Source organism: Fukomys damarensis, unplaced genomic scaffold (assembly GCF_012274545.1).
Source record: "Fukomys damarensis isolate Sample0158 unplaced genomic scaffold, DMR_v1.0_HiC HiC_scaffold_37, whole genome shotgun sequence".
Classification (NCBI taxonomy): domain Eukaryota; kingdom Metazoa; phylum Chordata; class Mammalia; order Rodentia; family Bathyergidae; genus Fukomys; species Fukomys damarensis.
This window is the reverse complement of record NW_022900949.1, coordinates 19,603,080-19,621,580: the sequence shown is the minus strand read 5'-3', so window position 1 is coordinate 19,621,580 and position 18,501 is coordinate 19,603,080. Positions and strand designations below refer to the sequence as shown.

General features: G+C 39.1%; 1 protein-coding gene across 1 annotated transcript in view; it reads right to left on the bottom strand.

The window, feature by feature from the left end:
* Positions 1–18,501, bottom strand: part of Arhgap21 (Rho GTPase activating protein 21) — a 79,095-nt gene that overhangs the window by 41,491 nt on the left and 19,103 nt on the right. Inside the window, exons 3-6 of the mRNA XM_033759661.1 lie at positions 11,987–12,079; positions 10,577–10,655; positions 7,720–7,774; positions 754–783 (exon numbers count right to left, since the gene is read on the bottom strand). Of these exons, the coding sequence (XP_033615552.1) occupies positions 754–783; positions 7,720–7,774; positions 10,577–10,655; positions 11,987–12,079 (257 nt within the window). The remainder of the gene's footprint in view (positions 1–753; positions 784–7,719; positions 7,775–10,576; positions 10,656–11,986; positions 12,080–18,501) is intronic.

Genomic DNA, 18,501 nt, shown 5'->3' with positions numbered 1-18,501 from the left:
TTAAGTATTACCGAATCCTTAATAATAATAATCCATTTTGATTAGCCCTTCAACAGCCATGCTACATATTTGGATATTTAAAATAAAAGAATATGCATGCAATGAAAAGCACTTGTATAAGAAGCACAAACATGAAAAAGGTAATGTCTTTTTCTGTATATCATTATATTTTAAGCTAAGCAAAACTGTATGGATTTATTTGGTCATTTACTTATTTTAAGAAGACAAGTCTGTATTACTAACACGCAGGCATGCAGTTCAAATTATTTTTTATCAAGTACTTATAAAATTATCTAGAAATACCTTTGAAAAATTTAAGAACTGAAATTAATTCCCATGACTCTACAAAACAGCAGTTGGGCAGGCAGTAAGTGTGCCAACAAATCTGGCCTAATCAAAGCAAGCTTAGCTCGAGACCGTCCTCATATCCCACCTTGACATGAGACAGCTTGCAAAGCACAAATGCAGCCTCAAGCGTAACAGCAAAGTACCAGCGAAAGGGAGATGCTTTAAAATAGACCAATGCAGATAAATATTACGCTTTAACACCAGTTATGTGCAGGATACAAAAGAAAACACAGACAGGAAAGAAAGAAGGAAAACCACACATCACACTTTTTTGTAAATTAGTAAGATAACGCTATGGAGGAATTTCTGTAAGCAAACTTACAGTTTTAATAGATTGGCTTATTACAAACATCTATAAAACAAGACTTAACAAGCAAAGAAAAACGGCTACTGTGCATTTCTTACCAGTGCTGTGACATCCTTCGTAAACTGTAGCTAGCAGAGGATAGGAAAACATAGCAGAAGCTGCTTACTGATATAAAGACAGAACCATGTTGTCATATTGACGCTGGAAACGGCAAGCTAAAAATACATCTATACTGAATTCTCTGGAAGGTACCAAGAGAGGTAAAGGGCAGTGAAGCACAAAGAATAACTTCAGGATCCTTCTGAGCATCTTCCCCTCAGGCTTTCATCTGGCTCTTGTTTGATTTGTCTGCCACTCTTGCAGGCAAAACACATCCGGTGACTCGCACCCCTAACAGGTATTTTCTTCAATAAACTCTGCTGTCTGCTAATGCGCTACAAAAGCTTCCCTTCCACAGGAGCAACAGTGCTCTCTCTCATTTCCCCTGAGCGTCTCCCATCCCTGCTTCCAAGTGATGAAACGAATGCTATCATGCATTTAAAATAGTACGACCTCCTCTTTCCCCAGTAAAGCAGAGCATAACCACAGGCTGTCGGCTGACTGCAGCCACCCTTACCCTATCATCTGGGGGAAAGAGACTGCCTTGTTAAATAGATTTCTCTCAAAAATAGAGACCTTTCAACACTACCTTTTGTACTGCTTACTGTTTACTGATTTATGAAACAACTACTACATATGCATACAAAATATTACTTCCAGAGTAAAACTTGTAATGAATACTATAGAACACAGGAATTCAGTGAGAAATGCAAGCTAAGTCAAGAAAAGAAAACATGCATACCATGATATTTTTACAGCATAAACACAGTCAATCCAAACAAGCATTTGCATCTCAGGATGTGCAGAGATATAACCGGCCTAGCTTTCTCGTGCTGATTATATCCACACCACTGCTTTTCTGTGACAGGGAAAGTGGACGAAGCTTCCTGTAGTGTGCAGGGCGGCGTTTCCTGCAGCCGGCTGTGACATCTTCTGCACCACTTAAAGGAGGGCAGGGCCCTCCCTGTGGCAGGGATGCACAGAATCGGCAAGCTCCTGCCACCTCAGAGCCACCACAACAGTGGCACACACTGTGAAACTAAAGGACAAACAGTCCTCACGGGACACTGTCCTCGGTCAGCATGATCAGAGGAGCTGCCTGGGAAATGCTGTACAGAACTAATCACTTGAGATACCGCCTTTGTGCAAATTAAGGGGAGTATATTATCTTGTAGTAACAGAAACAGGTAGCTCAAACTATTAAATAATTTTACTTCAGATAGTCTAGGATCCCTCCATAGCAGTTCTAAATACTAAACAGCTTGCAGCTCCAGGGCCTCAGATCTAAGTAAATTATGACAGGCGGTCCTCAGGTCCACACACACAGACCAGGCATAGCAGAGGTGCTCCACACACAGGACCGACTGCCCAGTGGACCGACTGCCCAGTATGGGTCCACCCAAGAGCAGTACCGGTGCCCTGACGAAGTTTTAGTTCATGGGCACTAAAAATACTTGCTCATTTATCTCTTTATTTCTGTTTACCTAGAGGCTCTTCATTCTCATAAAATTTAAGAACCGGTATCTTTCTAAATTGGCATTCATGGGGAAATAAAAGTGCCCACAAGGTATTCACTGGCAGGTCGAGACATGCCTGAAAAGAGTCTGGAACACGCATGGCTATTCTGAGAAATGGCACAAGACACAAATCAGCTTCCAGACAGGGTTCAGGAAGTAAATAAGGAGCAGCGTTGAGCACCTTAAGGGCCGCTCTTCTCCCACACTGCCAATGAGTGCGGCCCTGGAAAACCACCTCCTCCCGGGAGGGCTGAGGAAGGAGCCATCAGCACAGGCTGCTGCCGGGCCAGCTGGCAGGGATCACACGCGATGCGCAGCTCCGAAGTGCATGAACCCAGGTGCAGCGATGTGGTCCGATATTCCGGGACAGGACAGGCGTCTACAGCCTGCTCACCGCGGGGGCCGCGCTGGGCTTTCTCCCGTGAGCCTGGTTACTGGACACCGCTCCTGCACCGAGTCACCGCAGTCTGACACCACAGACGATGCTACAACTCCCCACTGGAGAACTCTGAGTTGTCACTGCACACTAATTAAAGGGCACAAAACTTCATCTAAACAAAGTACATTCTCACCAACGCTGTTAATCTGCATGCTTAAGCACTGATGCCAAAACCATTACGGAATAATGTGACCTAGAAACGCTTTAAACTAATGTCACTAAGAACTGTAGGTTCACCTAGGAATACCCGTGTTTTGGTTTTGAGTCCAAATGAACGTTACACAATATATGCAAGTCATCGATGGATACAGGCAATAAATTTTTGCCAAAATGGAATATAGAAAAAGTAACCAATATTTTTCACTTAGCCTTTTGCACTACATTCTTTTGTATGTACTTTTTCCTATAGAAGGTTTAACACTTTTAAAATTGAAGTCATCCCTAAAATAGGACAGTGCAACTCTGCTGCGCTGCCTAGAGCCCCAGACTCTTTAAAAAAGAAGCCGGGAAGAATTAAGTAAAGTGAGATGACCCCAAGGTTCTTCATTTGGAATTAGGATCGTGAGGAGTCTACGAAGTAACATTTACTATTTATTCATAGTCTGTTCTAGAGTACAGGTATCAGGCTTAACAGTCACTAAATACTCCTAAAATAATCATTTAGTTCATTTTTGAAGTAGTCACATCAAAATCACTACTGGACCAGGGATTTCACATGGTGGTTCTGCCACCTGCTCCCAAGTGCAAGGTCCTGAGTTCGATCCCTGGTAATAGAAAAAAAAAATCACTAGTACCATGCCTATGATACTATTAAATGGCAAAAACAAAGAAAAAAATAAGAGCAAAACAAAATGTCCCACAGACTAGAAAAACAGACCAATGAGATTGAAATTCTAGGCCCCCAGCTCACCTTAACAGGTCAACTGTCAGTTTAATGCCACACCGCCGAGAGTAACTGTGTATTTGTCTGTGCAGGGACGGTCAGGTGTGAGGGGAGGAGTGCCGTGGATGGGGAAGGACTTGGATTTTTTTGAACACCTTTCTTAACTTTAATTAATAATGAATTCTTGCTGGGGATTGCATCCAGGGCCAGAGAAAGCCAGGCAAGGGCTCTATCCCCAAGCCACACCCTCAGCTCTTCTATACCTTTCTACAATATTTGAAAAAATTTCAACAAGCATGTAACTTTCTTAAGCTTAAAAACAGATTTACTGCAAAAGAACCAAGTAACTGCTGCTAACTGCAAAATACGAAAACAACTTCCAAAATTCCTACTCTTGCTTCCCTCCCTACTTTAGGCAGGGCTTGGATCCACCTGTGACAAACCTACACTTAACTTCAAACACAATGTGATGTTGACCATGGGACGCAAGAAGTGATTGTTTTAAAAGTAACCCTAATAAGGCTGGGGATTTAGCTCAGTGGTTCTGCCACCTGCCTCACAAAGCACAAGGACCTGAATTTGATCCCCAGTACCAAACCAAACCAAACCAAAAAAGTAACCCTAATAAGTTTAAAGAAAACCTTAGATTAAATGACTTTTTAAAATTTCTATCACATGCGCAGGGAGTGGCAAAAAGACTCAAACCCTGAAAGGCTGAGTTAGGGCTGGGGCAGGAGGACCACAAGTTCAGCCAGGACCCAGTCCCAACCCAAGAACAAAGAGAAGGGATAGGGATGCCACTCAGTGCACAGGTCATGGGTTCAACTCCCACTACCATAATAAACAAAGTAACGAGCCAAAAGTACAGCAATAACTGTGTGAGCTCAGTTACTCTCAGTTTACACCACCCAAGTCATCTGTCCTGGATGGCAGGATAGCTCCGGTTTGGAGTGCAGCCTTTGGTCTCAGACCTAGCGGAATTCGAATCCTGCTACCCACTGAAGTACAGAGTTGTGCAACAGAGAACAGCACAGAGCATGCTGAAAATGCCTGGCCAAAACACTGCACATGCCCAAGATTACCAGAATTATCAAAACTAACTTAAAGTGTGATTTTTGGATCCACTGAGACAAATGCTTTATAAAATATCTTGTGTTGTGCACTGAGAAAAATGCCCCCATCTATTCTCCTGTCACTATTCCACGCAAAGAGAGATGAACCCATGGCGCAGGCTGTTTATATACTGATTCACATGAGGATGCAAGACTGGGGTGACGGGGTGCAGTCATAATGCAGATCCCCCTTTATGAAAGCGGCCCCACACCACCACCTTGGCCTCTCCGCCAGCAGAAGACGCAGTGAGCGGGCACCACCCCTGAGGAAACCAACCCCACTAAGCACTGGAACTACCTGAGCCTAGGTCTCAGATTCCTAGCTCCTGGAACTAGGAGGAGAAAGTATCTGTTGTTTATAAGCCATCTGGTCCGGGGTATTTTGTTACAGCAACCTCAACAGATTCAGTCAGTCAGTGTCTTTGCTGAGGTGGCTAGATGGGCGGTGGGTATTTCATTCATGCAGAGACAGCATCTGATGGGAAACGAAACTTTTTTGATAATAAAACAAGTGCTTTTTGTTCTGTAATAACTCCTTAGAAATGTGAACCTGAGGTATCAGTCTAAAATACTTTTAATGCTGCCAGTGACCTGAATGTAACACTGTTTACATTATTAACTGAAAAAAACATATGTTGTCTTAAAAATGAGGCTGCCAAGCACACGAGTATTATTATAAACATTAGTTTTTTTCTTTTTGTTTTTTTTTTTTGGAGGGGGCATCAGGAATTGAACTCAAGACCTTGAGCTTGCAAGGCAGGCGGCGGCACCACTGAGCCAAATCCCCAGCCCTACAAAGACTACTAATTTTAAGACATAATAAATGACTCGTTTTTTAGTTATCTTTCTGTGGGTTTTAAACCAAACTAGACTTTCTATGCCATCACTCCAAAATGAGCTGAGAACTTCCAGAACAATCTGGCCCACACTTCACTTTAGGAAACACTAACCCCATATGATCCTTCATCCTGCTGTGGCCCATGCAGACATATAAAAACTATCATGGCTTTTCTCCCCGTGGGTAAATGATTTTCACAGTGGCTGTGAAAAATGTTCTTGTTACTGAACTTTACTTCACAATGGATATTCAACCTCATAGAGACCAACACATCTTTAAAAGCCTACCATTTGAGTAACAAATATAGATCAGTTTAGGTGCTTTTCTAATGGCCCCTTATAGGACATTTTAGCTCTGTCTGTGCTAGAGACAGCATCTCTACAAACAGTTTCTAAAATCCCAGATTCTCTTTGTGTTTTATATTAGTTCTAAAAAAATGACACTGGTAGATGTCACCGTGAAAAATTGCAACATCCTAATATCTTTTATGAAATGATGCATAAATTACAGATATATACATATAGTATATTAAAATGTGAATTATGGCTAAGTTTAAAAGTAGAGTTTTCCTTCATCGTTAAAGACGTACTTTGAATTTATGATTAAAATAACTCAAGTGCTGTTTTTAAAAATTAACTTTACCTTCTACCCCAACCCTTTACTGATGAGCCGTGGAGAGCTGTAGCTCATGTTCGCTACTAAACACATTCTGTTTGCTATGCTGAATTTCACACATACTGTACGTAAGACAAGGCACATTATCTCCCTTCCCACTGATCATCACATCAGAAAATGACTCCTTTCACTGCGTACAGTTGTCACTCTTCAGGTATCACATGGCAGGCTACCAGGCAAGTCTGCATTGAATTCCTTCCTCAGAAATTCGGCACAGTGTAAGGCATTCAGCAAGATGAACGCTGCTCTTTGGCAAGGAAACAAGCGTACTCAAGTTTAAAAAACAGCTAAGTTTGGGAAGTCACATCTGTTTTCACATTTGAAGATTCCAGTGACAGCAATGGCTGCATCTGCTCCTCGGGCACAGAGCTGCAGTACAAGGGTCCGGAATCCGTAACCGCCTCTCGTGGGCCTGAGAGCAGCACCGTAGGCTGCACCTGCCTTGTCGGACCTCCAGACCCCACAGGGCCAGGCCCCCGTCATCAGAGGAGCCACTCCCACAGGAAATGGACACACCTGACCACACTGAGTCCACATCCACAGGCTTCAGTTAGGATATCTACATGTCGGTGAGTAGGACGCGTCACTAGAAAATTTGCTTGTAACTTTTTTGAAAACAAAACTTTGTACACAAAGTTTACTTAGGATGTTTGTTGAGCTAAATTCAAATTTTAAGTTCCCTGTTTTTCTTGAATTCAGAAATAATAAGGAAATACTCAACATTTACTAAAAGGAATTTAAAAAACTATTTTGGTGGCCACTGCCACTTCGTACGGCTGTTCACAGCCAGTGCATCAGGTAAAGGGTTTTGCTCAATCTTTTTATTCCACTGAGCTAACAAAGTGAACTGCAGAAAACTACATTATTTTCTTGAATAAAATTTATGTTTTATGATCTTTTTAATCTTATTCCAGAAATATTTAAGCTTAATAAGTATTCCATTAAGTTTCTAAAAACATTAAAAAAATGTTTTAGACTGCTATTTTTTACCCCCAACGTAGCTTTATTTCTTCTAACATTTTTTTCCTCGTTATAAATTCCATTCATTATGAACACTAGACCTAACGGAATGAATTGACGACAACAACACAGCTTGACTGATTTAAAACAGTAGTACTGACCGGAAAATAGGACTGGCTTTCATATCCTCAGGCATGAGAGAGAGAGGGAAAGATTCTCACCCCCAGCATCATGCGGTTGCTCTGTGAGCTTGGCTTTTGGTTAAATGGCTACCTACAATGCAGCATGGGGTCAAACTTTTTAGGAATTTCATCCTAAAGGTAAACATTGATTCATCATAGAATCAATAAAATATTCTCCTATCACTTCATTCCGTACAAATGACAATGATCTTGTTTATTAAATGTAGAGAAAATTCTAGATTTCTCTACAACCAGGAAGCTGTTTGATTCTAGAATCATTCTTGATACAATCCACTTTCTCTCTGAAAGCTACTTTAGCAACATTCATGGCTATGAAGCAATTCATACTCAGAACTTACCACTTGGAGAATGTCTTCATCTTTTGGCATCACACTAAGTTCCAACGTTGCACCACTGGAATTAAATATATGGCACTGCTTTAGAAGATTTAATAAAGACTTACAAGAAAAGTCATTCACTAAGCAATATTCTAAAGTAAAATAATTTTGGATTTTTAAAATTTTAGTTTTCATGACCGGATTATTAGAACAAGAAGAAATAGCTCTGATACAGGTAAGTCAATAATGTACAAGAGAGCAGTCTGCTATACGGTTGTGCTACTTATACTTATACTCAGTCAAGTCTTCTGATGTGCTTCTACTTCAGAAATATAAAGTGTCACATCCATACACTCAATACACAATTACCTATGGTTTTATTCAAATCAGAAAACGGATTTTTATCACATGGTCTAGCAAGCTAAAACCTACCTGAATGACCATAAAACCCTCAAATTTAATCTTTTTTTATTTTTAATGTTTCTAAGGATTAAACTCAAGGCCTTGAACATACTAAGCCCTCTACCACTGTGCCCCTCAAATTTAACAAAAGTATCATTAAATATCCTAATTTTGAAATATTCCCTCATCCTCAGTAAAGGAAATCAGTTCACTATTACAACTATTGAAATTATTTTTAAGAACTGACAATAACTTGCTTTCAGCTCTATGATTTAATTTTACAGCCTTTCAGAAACAGCTCAAACTCTTATTTTATTTTCATGCTATAAATATTCTGTTAAACATATAGAGAAGTCTCTAGTTTAGCAAGGTCAAAGGGAGGCTGGGGCACAGCTCAGGGATAAGAGAGCTTGCCTCACATGCAAAACCTTGAGTTACATCCCCAGAACAATGAAGGAAAAAAAGGGCAAAGAGGGAGATTAAATTGAATTACATTCTGATATAGTCAGGGTGACGATGCTCTACCCATCCATCAAGCGTGCTAACAGCTCTTTTAACAATATCATATTTTTTTTCAATATAAATCAACAATTAAGCAAACAACTAAAACTTAAAATCTAATAATTTACTAGTGTCTCTTCTTGGTAGATCTGAACCATAATTTAGGTTAATAAATCCTAAGAGAATGGCACATCAATGAAAATAATAGGTTCAAATAAATATAACTAGTAAAATTAGGGGCATTTGTAAATCAGTAAAGTCATCTGAAAATGCATATTGATGCTTAGAAAGATTCTTCTGCAAGAATACATTTTACATGAGTGCACTGCAGAATCTCAGTGACTATCACATTATCCACTTCTAACAAATGCAGACAATAAGAACACAATTTTTTCTTAAAGAGTAGGAAAAATTTACTGAAAGGTAGCTTCTCTCTAAAAGAGACAGAAGGGGGACCAGGAAGTGGGTTGCCCGCTCACCCAATTTCTCAAAGGTGTTTTATGAGACAAAGCCACAAGGTGAGGGGGACAACACAATTTTTTAAAAGAAAATAAGATCATGAAAAAACAGCATTTCCCTAATTTTCAAACTGCTTTTATTGACTGAAAATTGAAAATTAAGACTGTTATTCCAAAGTGTTGTTTACTCTGAAAGATCTACACCAGTAACAGAAAAGTTATATAGATTTTGAAGAACACAAAAGATCAAGATGTGGTTGCTTAGAATATTTTAAAAGAAGACATACTAACACAAAACATCCTTAAGTTCTAGGCTGACAAAACATACTGGTGTATTTATGAAGATTTCAGTGACTGCCAAGAAACTAAAATGTTGGTAGATCTTCTGCTGCCTCATGAAGGTTTTAAATTCATCGCTGACATTGCAGGCAAGATTTAAGAGTTGTTTTCTCAGCCAGGCATGGTGGTACAAGCCTGTAACCCCAACACTCTGGGAGCCTGAGGCAGGCGGGTTCCAGACTCCCACTCAAGTTTGAGCAATTTAGTAGCTTAGTGAGGTCTTGTCTCAAAATGAAAAAAGGCTGGGGATGGGTCTCTGTGCAAGTCCCTGGTTATTCAACCCCAGTTAACACCAAAAAAGAAGAAAATTGTTTTTTCTAAAAGTAGTATTAAATATTAAAACACTAAAAGGAATACTCTGAGGTCAATTAATCATGAGTGGGTAATGTACAAAGTGACAATAGGTTGAGCATTAGTGTGACTAAGTTAGACTATAGTACAAACTGCTTTAGATACGTCTTAGAGAACATGATCAACACCTTCAGAAAATGAAGAATTTCATGTATTATAAGAAGGTGAGTAAAGCTAATAGAAAACATTAGCTAACCACAAAGTCATGGCATTTCAGGCTGGGAAGAATGGCTTAGAACAGTTCTGATCTGAAAATCAGACCCAGATTGCTGGCCTATTCTTCACAAAAATCCAGTATGATAACCCCTTTGGATTTGATTTCTTTATTCATTATTTGGAATTCTCTAGGTGTGTGTGTGCTAGAGACACAGACTAGATCATCGTTAAGGCCCTACTGTATTATTCTACAGATTGTAGGCAGACAAATGAGTAAAAACAAATATCCTGCTATGTTGGTTAAAACGAAAGAATTTACGACAGAAAGCTTATTCAATAAGAATATTCAGTGACATACATTAAAAAGTTTTAAACTAGGTTTACATTTATTTTAAACATTATGTATTTGCCACCTTAAACAAAAGTGTGTAACTTACTCAGGCTGACAAATTTTAATCACAAATCTGACACATCTGCCAAAGCAAAGCCATCAGCTCAGCTGTCCTTAGGCAGGTGGTTCTTGGCAAGTCTCAAGTGCCACTGTGAAATACATTTGGCATCCCTGCGACACATCCATCCCTTACAAGGGCACCACAGTGTGTACGATCTACTTGCTCTGCTGCTTTATAAAGCCTGGGCCGGGCCAAAATTCACTGTTCCCAGAGCCTCACCTGTTCTGGATTAGGGCAATTACTTGGGAGTAGGTCTTTCCAATGACACTCTCTCCGTTGACTTTAATGATCCGATCACCTTCAAAGAGGAACAGGAAATACACCATGAGCAAATCTCCAAGAAAGTCACTCCTGAGTCCTTTCCGGAGTATCTTTTCAAGAACATCCTTCTCTGCTCTCGGCAGTGCTGGGGATGGGGCCGTCCATCCATGTGACTCCAGAGGTGCCCGAGCTGGACAAGGAGAACGTTCCCAACCCCGGGACCGCCCTGACCTGCAGCGATCCTTTCTCGTTAATTTTCAAAAGTAGCATTTGAAATATACCTAGCTTCTTATGAAACACAGCCACATTCTAGTAAGAGTTCTAGACATAAATGAATTTACAATAAACTTCACCGAGTGATCACAACTACACCGTTTAACAGCCCTGAACTGCAGTACTACGAGCTCCCCCTCCACTTTCCTTGTCATTCTGACAGAGGTTTAAACAGATTTAACGTACTGTTTTATTTCATCCAAGTCTTCTACTCTTAGTCTGCCTCATTTTTTTGAGGTATTCTTCCAATCTACATATCTGGTTTATTGACTACGCTGTACTATAAAACTTAAAAATACATGCTTTTGTCTTTATACATACTAGTACTTTGGGGAAAAGACATTGAATTAGTCAGGAAAACTCAGATAAAGTGAAAGGAAAAGACAGAGAAGAGGAGGGATCAACAAGAGAAAGGACAGAAGAAGGAAAAAAAAATACAGTTTTTATGTGTTTACAGCAACCCTACTTTGTCTCAATTTCGCAACATCCAGATTATCAAAACTGATAATTCTATTTAAAAGACTCCCACGTGTACACCAATATGCACACAAAACAATGATATTAAAACTAGCTTTATTTTACATATGATGAAAATGATAATTAAAGTAAGCAATACACAGTAATACTACCAAGCAGCTACTGCAAGCAGCTAATCAGAGCACATGCACGATACCTGCAGACAAAACCTAAGATACCCTGTGCCGCAAGTCAATCCGCACTCGGCTGATCCAACACTTCTAGAACTTGGGGATCCAAGACTATTTCAATTATATCAATCACCATCAGTTTGCCACTTTTTAATCCTTTGTAAAATTTAGTGTATGAAAAATAACTCTTCAAAAGCATTTCCACATCTATTATCTGTGGGTAACGAAAGTGCCATGATTTATAATTTGCATTATTCCTGTTCAACCCCATGCATATGTGTTATCAAGAAATATAATTAGGTCTCAAAAACAGCAGCAACAGATGTGAAGAAAAAGGGACAAACATATCATATAGAAGGGTAGGAAAGGAAAAAGTATGGAATATAATGTAGAAGAAGGAAGTAGAGAAGAAAATGACAAGGCGTTAAAGTTTAAAGACTGTCAGCACCTGTGCACAATCCAGCTTCAAAGGCAGGTCCTCCTTCTTTAACTTGCTTAACAAATATGGTATCCATTGGCTCCAAGCGATTTCTCTGTTTTCCTATGGAAGAAAAAGAAGCCCAAGGCTCAATTTTACTTCACAGTATTTTATTAAAATTACCAAAATACATAAATAGACATCGCTGAAGTATTATGCACATATACTGAAATGGATGCTAAAATCACACTATTGGAGTTTCTCCCTCCCGTAACACAACAGCAACCACACAATGGAGTGTGTTCTGCTTATCGCTTACTACGTAGTCTATACACATGGTGGAGCTGCTGATTTCCATGGCAGTGAGCATCACTACCACCGCTGTACCACAGAAAACAGAGGCTGAGAGTAAGCACAGCCTCTGGCGACACAGCCATCAGTGGCAAGGTCACTACATAGGCGATGTACTGTGCTAGGCACTCAGATATTACAGTTACCAAGATGGATTTCTTCCCTTTGGGAATGCTGGCAGAAGGAAGACAAATAAATGAAACAGAGAAAACAATCAGATGCAAATATGAACTATACTCATGGCAATGAGAACATGACCCACTGTAATACAGTCCACATTTCACAAGCTGCTATGCATGGGTCATCCATCTGCAGTAACATCGAGGGTGTATGCTAAAAATGAATGCTCTGGAGTCCAAATAGGAATGTCTTTGTGAACAGGTTTCCCAGGTGATCCTAATACACACTAAAATTTGGGAATATCAGTTTCAGTAAATGCAGCAGAAGTGAAGGGAAGAGTCAGAGGAGAGAGAACATCTTGGCTAAATGGCAGACACACCGTAAATGCCGCGCAGGGACAAACGGTGGTTAGCAGTTCTCTATGTGTGGTCCGAGAGTAGCTGCATCAGTATCACGTGGGAATATGTTAGGGATGCAAACTGTGGATCCGGCCCCAGACCCCCCTGAATCAGACACTCTGAGGTGGTTGTGATGTGCACAGAGTTTGAGAACCACTGCAGTAGAAGACACACAACTGAGAAGACAAGACATACACAGGTGGGCAGTAATAATGAGCTCCAAATATAAAATACTCATAATGATTGTAACATAAACCTGAGTCTTTAATAATGGTATATACAAAAAGTGGCTCAGCCTCAGTTTCTCCCTAATGCAGTGCCTACCAGCAACCCACTGACATACTGAGCTACTCTCTTTGAAAGGGGTCCTCTAAAGCAACAAATGGATGACTCAACTACTTCGGCCACAGGATGCAGTAGAAATTGTTTCAGAGGCAAGGGGACATGGGCTCAATTCCTTGCTCTGCCACTTTAAATTCTGAGTATGTGCCAGAGCTTATGGCTTGGTACCTGTAATTACATTTCTCTTTTCTTACAGGTGTCAGCTGTCTCTCCCACTAACTGAAAAGGAGAAGTTCATCGTGCTCACTAACACCCACAGGGCTGAGCAGTCGGGTATTCTGTAAGCAGCTACTGAATAAATTTGTGATGTTAATTCACACAAAACTTCAAGGTGGGTGTTAGGATCCTAAAATTTCCAAATAACTGAAGAAGCAGAGAGTAAGCCACTAGCAACAAGCACAGTGGAATGTGAGCCCAGGTGGAAATTCAAATGTGGCATTACAGCTGTTTCAAAAGCAATTGAAAGTAATCCATTTGTCAAGCTTTACTAGCTGAATAGAAAAAATCCACTTACACTCACAGTCACGAGTCACAGGATGGCACTGCGGTCAGTGCAGACCAGACAGACAATGCGTTGCCAGCCTGGGTGTGCAGTAGGCCATGCTGTCTCGGTCTGGGTTAGTGTACAGAACGACGTTCACACAACGACAAAGCGTCCTGACAATGTGTTTTGCAGAACATACTGCCATCGAGCAACACATGACTACAGTTTAAAAGGAAGAGAGTTTCTCTTCAACTGAAGTCACTCAAATGAAAACCGAATTCCAATCAAGTTGGTCATAAGTCTCCATCTCTCTGTCGCCGGCCCCACATTTATTAACAATAGTTGACATTAAAGAAAATTTTCTTGGCTAAAAAAATTAGGAGTCACTCAGTTTTGCTGAATTAAAACACCGCTTTTTAATGGAAAGATTTAGATAATATGAGACTTTTCTTTAATTGACATCTTCTACTCCAGTGTTTCTCAAAGGTGATCATACTAGACTTATATTTAAAAATACAAAATGTAAATGACCATTCATGAATTCTAGAAAATAATAAGTTGGTTGGGTAGCAATGGGGTGACTTCTGAAAATTCTGATAGAAAGGTTCACTTACATAGAACAGAGGTGGTCCAAAATAATTTGGTGCTAATTTCTACAAAGGAACTACTAATTTTGCAATGACTGCCGTTGCAAAGTCAGAGATATTTTGCCATTGACAAATCTGTCAATACACTATGCCTGAAAACATATGAAGATGGAACAGATTAAAAGAGGCCAATCCCAGTAAACAGCATCACAGCCCCCGAGATTCACACTCTCGATTCTCATCCACTTTTTGTTCTGGAATTTTCCCCAAATTCTACCCCAATATTTAATTCCCTCTACGCAAGTGAAAACTTCCTCACAAGCATCCTTTGAATGTGAGCTAGTTTCACTAAGGAATACAATTCTCTTCAATTTCCACTCTCCTTGACTCTAAGCCTTAAACACTTGGCTCACTCATTTTATTTTATTTTATTTATTTTTTGAGACAGGGTCTCACTATGTAGTTGAGACTGACCTGGAACTCACACTATGTAGCCCAGGCTGGTCTTAAGCTCACAGTGATCCTCCTGCCTCAGCCTCCCAAGTGCTGGGGTTACAGGCATGAGCCACACACCCAGCCTTTCATTTTAAACGTCTTTTTACATTATGTGGTCTGTAATTTTGCTCAAAGTAGAAAGTAAAAAGTATCAAACTTAAAACAGGCATCATTCATTCTTCTGGGTTTTTACTTTTTGAAAGTAAGTTTTTGGATGCAGTATAAAAACAGCCCAATCTGACTTGTAGTACAATTCAACTGGAAACATTACTGCTTCACTTTCCTAGACGACTGCTTAGCAGATAAAGACAGCTTTCCTGGTAATCCCTAGTAAAAGCCTCTTTCAATTCCACATCTACACTTCACAATTTCTCACGTTTTAAAAACATACACAACATATTTCAAAGACCTTTTCAAATATCATATTTAAGTGTCATTCCCTTGACATTATCTATATACATAAAAGGAAAATGCATCTTTTTAGCACATACATGTAATTAAATCTTTCCATTTCTGCGGAAAGCTGAGTAAAAAAGAATGATCTTATATGGATGAGAAAGGCTAAAATGATCAGATTTAAGCAAGAGGAAAGAAAAAGCACGTATGGATTTACTTTAAGTTGAATATTACATTTCAAAACAAAAAGAATGCATGTAATTCTACATTCTAGTAATACAGTTAGTTGGGGGAAAAAACTTGAGTAAAACAATTAATCACATATAAGTAGTAGCTACCATCCAAATCCTGAATGTCCCAACAAGTTTTATTCTCTGGGTCCAATGTAATTCCGTAATTAAGATACTGGGCCCTATAACAACACTGTACGGTTTAAAATCCCAGCTCTACCATTTATTTTTCAAGTAAGGCTAACAGATTTTGCAATATTTGATACTTATTTTAACTAAAGTTTATTATTCATTGATTTAAGATTCAAATTTAAATTGGCATTCTTTAGCTAACGTATCTATATCCAAATGATTTTACACAAATTATTTATAAATATCCCAATTTACTGAACTGAAAAATGAGAGCGACAATAATTATTTCCCCCTGGCAAGGTTGTTCTGATGATTAAGAGAAACAATACATTAAAGTTCTAATGCCTAGTACAAGCAGGTATTTGATAATATTATGTATTATTATGCTGGCCTGATTATAAACCTTCCGAAGATTTATACACAGACGGAGATGAGTTAGGCTAGGTAATATACAAACTGTCATCTGGCCAGTAATCAGTAAATAGTGGCCAAAGGGATATTCCTGCTATGAGGAAGCTGGTGAATATTAGCCAAAGGAAAGAGGAGGTACAATGGTAAAAGAGACTGCGCTAAAAAAACTTATCAGTGCCTCTAGAAGGAAATGAATACCTTCTAAGAGATTGGTGTTAAAAACCAGAATGCTACATCTCTAGTCCATCGTTAAGATTTGACCCGGAAGGATGATTCAAATGTTGAATGACTTTTTCCTTGGAAAATGTTAAATGCTGAAGTCAAAATCACTAGCAGCATGTAAATTATTTGTAAACTTAAATTATTAAGTATACAAAGCACAAAGACTAAAGCAAATGGATTTACTTTACAAAGAATGAATTTGAACTATGCCACTTAGAAAAGGACTGTGAAATGAAGGCAGAGGTAGTACTTCTTTAACAAACTGAAAATATCCGTACACTTTACACGGGAAAAATGTCCCAGTTTTACACAGAAGCACAGCAATAGAACATAACAGCTATCAGGTTTTGTTCTTCTGAGTTCTCAAACAAAAACACTAAACTAAACTAAATAAATAAATCTTTTCTACCTATATACTGACTTTTTAAAAAAAATATTCTTTGGGGCTGGGGATTTAGCTCAGTGGTTCTGGTGTCTGCCTCACGAGCACAAGGACCTGAGTTCAATCCCTGGTACCAAAAAAAAAAAAAAAAAAAAAAAAAAAAAAAAAAAAAATCTTTATTTCCTTGTTTTTTTGTAAGCCTTTATTTCTACATTTAAAAAGATGGAAAAAGTGAAACGTACTTCAATACAAAAGCGAGAACAGGTCATTCTGCAAAACAGACCGCACACTATTACCAGAACATGTTTAGCTCAAAGAACAAGTAAATGCAGAACAACTGAAGTTATCCCCTGTATATTATCAGACCATAAAACTGGAGATCAACAGCATAAGAAAATGCAAGAACCCCACAAACACATGGAAATTGAATAACACCCTCCTGACCAACCAATGGGTCACAGAAGAAATTAGACAGTTTCTACAATTAAACAATAATGCCAGTACAACATAGAGAAATCTATGGGACACAGTGAAAGCAGTTTTATGAAGGAAATTCATAGCAGCGAATGCCCACACTAGGAAAACAGAGCAAACTCAAACAACTGAATGCTGAACCTCAAGCTCCTAGAAAAAGAAGAGTAGGACAAACCCAAAGCTCATACAAGAGGGGAAATTATAAAGATCAGGGGGGAAATTATAAAGATCAGGGCAGAAATCAATGCAACGGAGACTAAGAGAATGATACCCCCCCCAAAAAATCAACGAATTCAAGAGTTGGTTTTCCAAAGAATAAAAATCGATAAACCCTTAGCCAACCTTATCAAAAAAAGGAAAGAAAAGGCCCAAATTCATGCAATTAGGAATGAAAATGGTGAAGTCACAACAGATCCAGCAGAAATCCAGAGCATCATCAATACTTACGAGAACCTGTGCTGTAATAAAATGGAGAACAGAGAAGAAATGGACAGATTCCGAGATACATATGAATTACCAAAGCTGAACGAAGATAGAAAAATTCTAAACACCTCAATTATAATCAGTGAAATTGAAAACATAATTAAAAATTTACCAACAAGTCAAGCCCAGGTCCTGATGGATATTATCTAGTATAAAGAACTTAAAAAAAAAACCAAAAAAAAAAAAAACAGCCCCTCAATATAAAGACCCAATTCAAAAATGGGCATCTGAAATGAACAGACATTTCTCAGACAAACAAGTAAAAGCAGCAAATAAATATATGAAAAAATGTTCAACATCACTGGTCCTTTGAGAGACGCAGATGAAAACAACACTGAGATTCCCCCTCACCCCAGAAAGAATGGCTGCTATTAAGAAATCAACGAATAACAAATGTTGGTGGGGCTGTGGGGAGAAAGGAACCCTTCTCCATTGCTGGTGGGAGTGCAGACTGGTGCAACCACTGTGGAAATCAATATGGAGATACCTCAAAGAACTAGGAATAGAGGTCTCATTTGACCCAGCTATTCTCCTGTTGGGTATCTTTCCAAAAGAATTAAAACAATCATACCACAGTGATATATGCAACCCATGTTCACACCAGCACAGTTTGTAATAGCTAAAACTTGGAAACAGTGCTATTGCCCATCAACTGGAGATTGGAAAAAGAAGATGTAGTTTTCCTAATAAAATGGAGTACTACTCAGCCATAAAGAACGAGAAACTAGAGTCATTTATAGCTAAGTGGATGCACATTGAAGCCATACTCTTGAATGAAATAAATAGGACGCACATGTTTAAATACTGAATAGTTTCTGTGGTATCAGAAAATAAAAGTGTAAGTAAGGATCAAAATGTTTAACTGATAATGTGAAATAGGAATAAAAGGTCCAAAGGGGAAGCAGAAGTAGGAGGGGCAGAGGAAAGATAAGAAGGGAAAGGAAAAAATATGAGAAAAGGAAAAAAATGAAAGCAAAGTCTCTGTAAATACGGAAGGGTGGAGTGGGTAAATGGAGGGCAGGGGAATGGGGAAAAAAT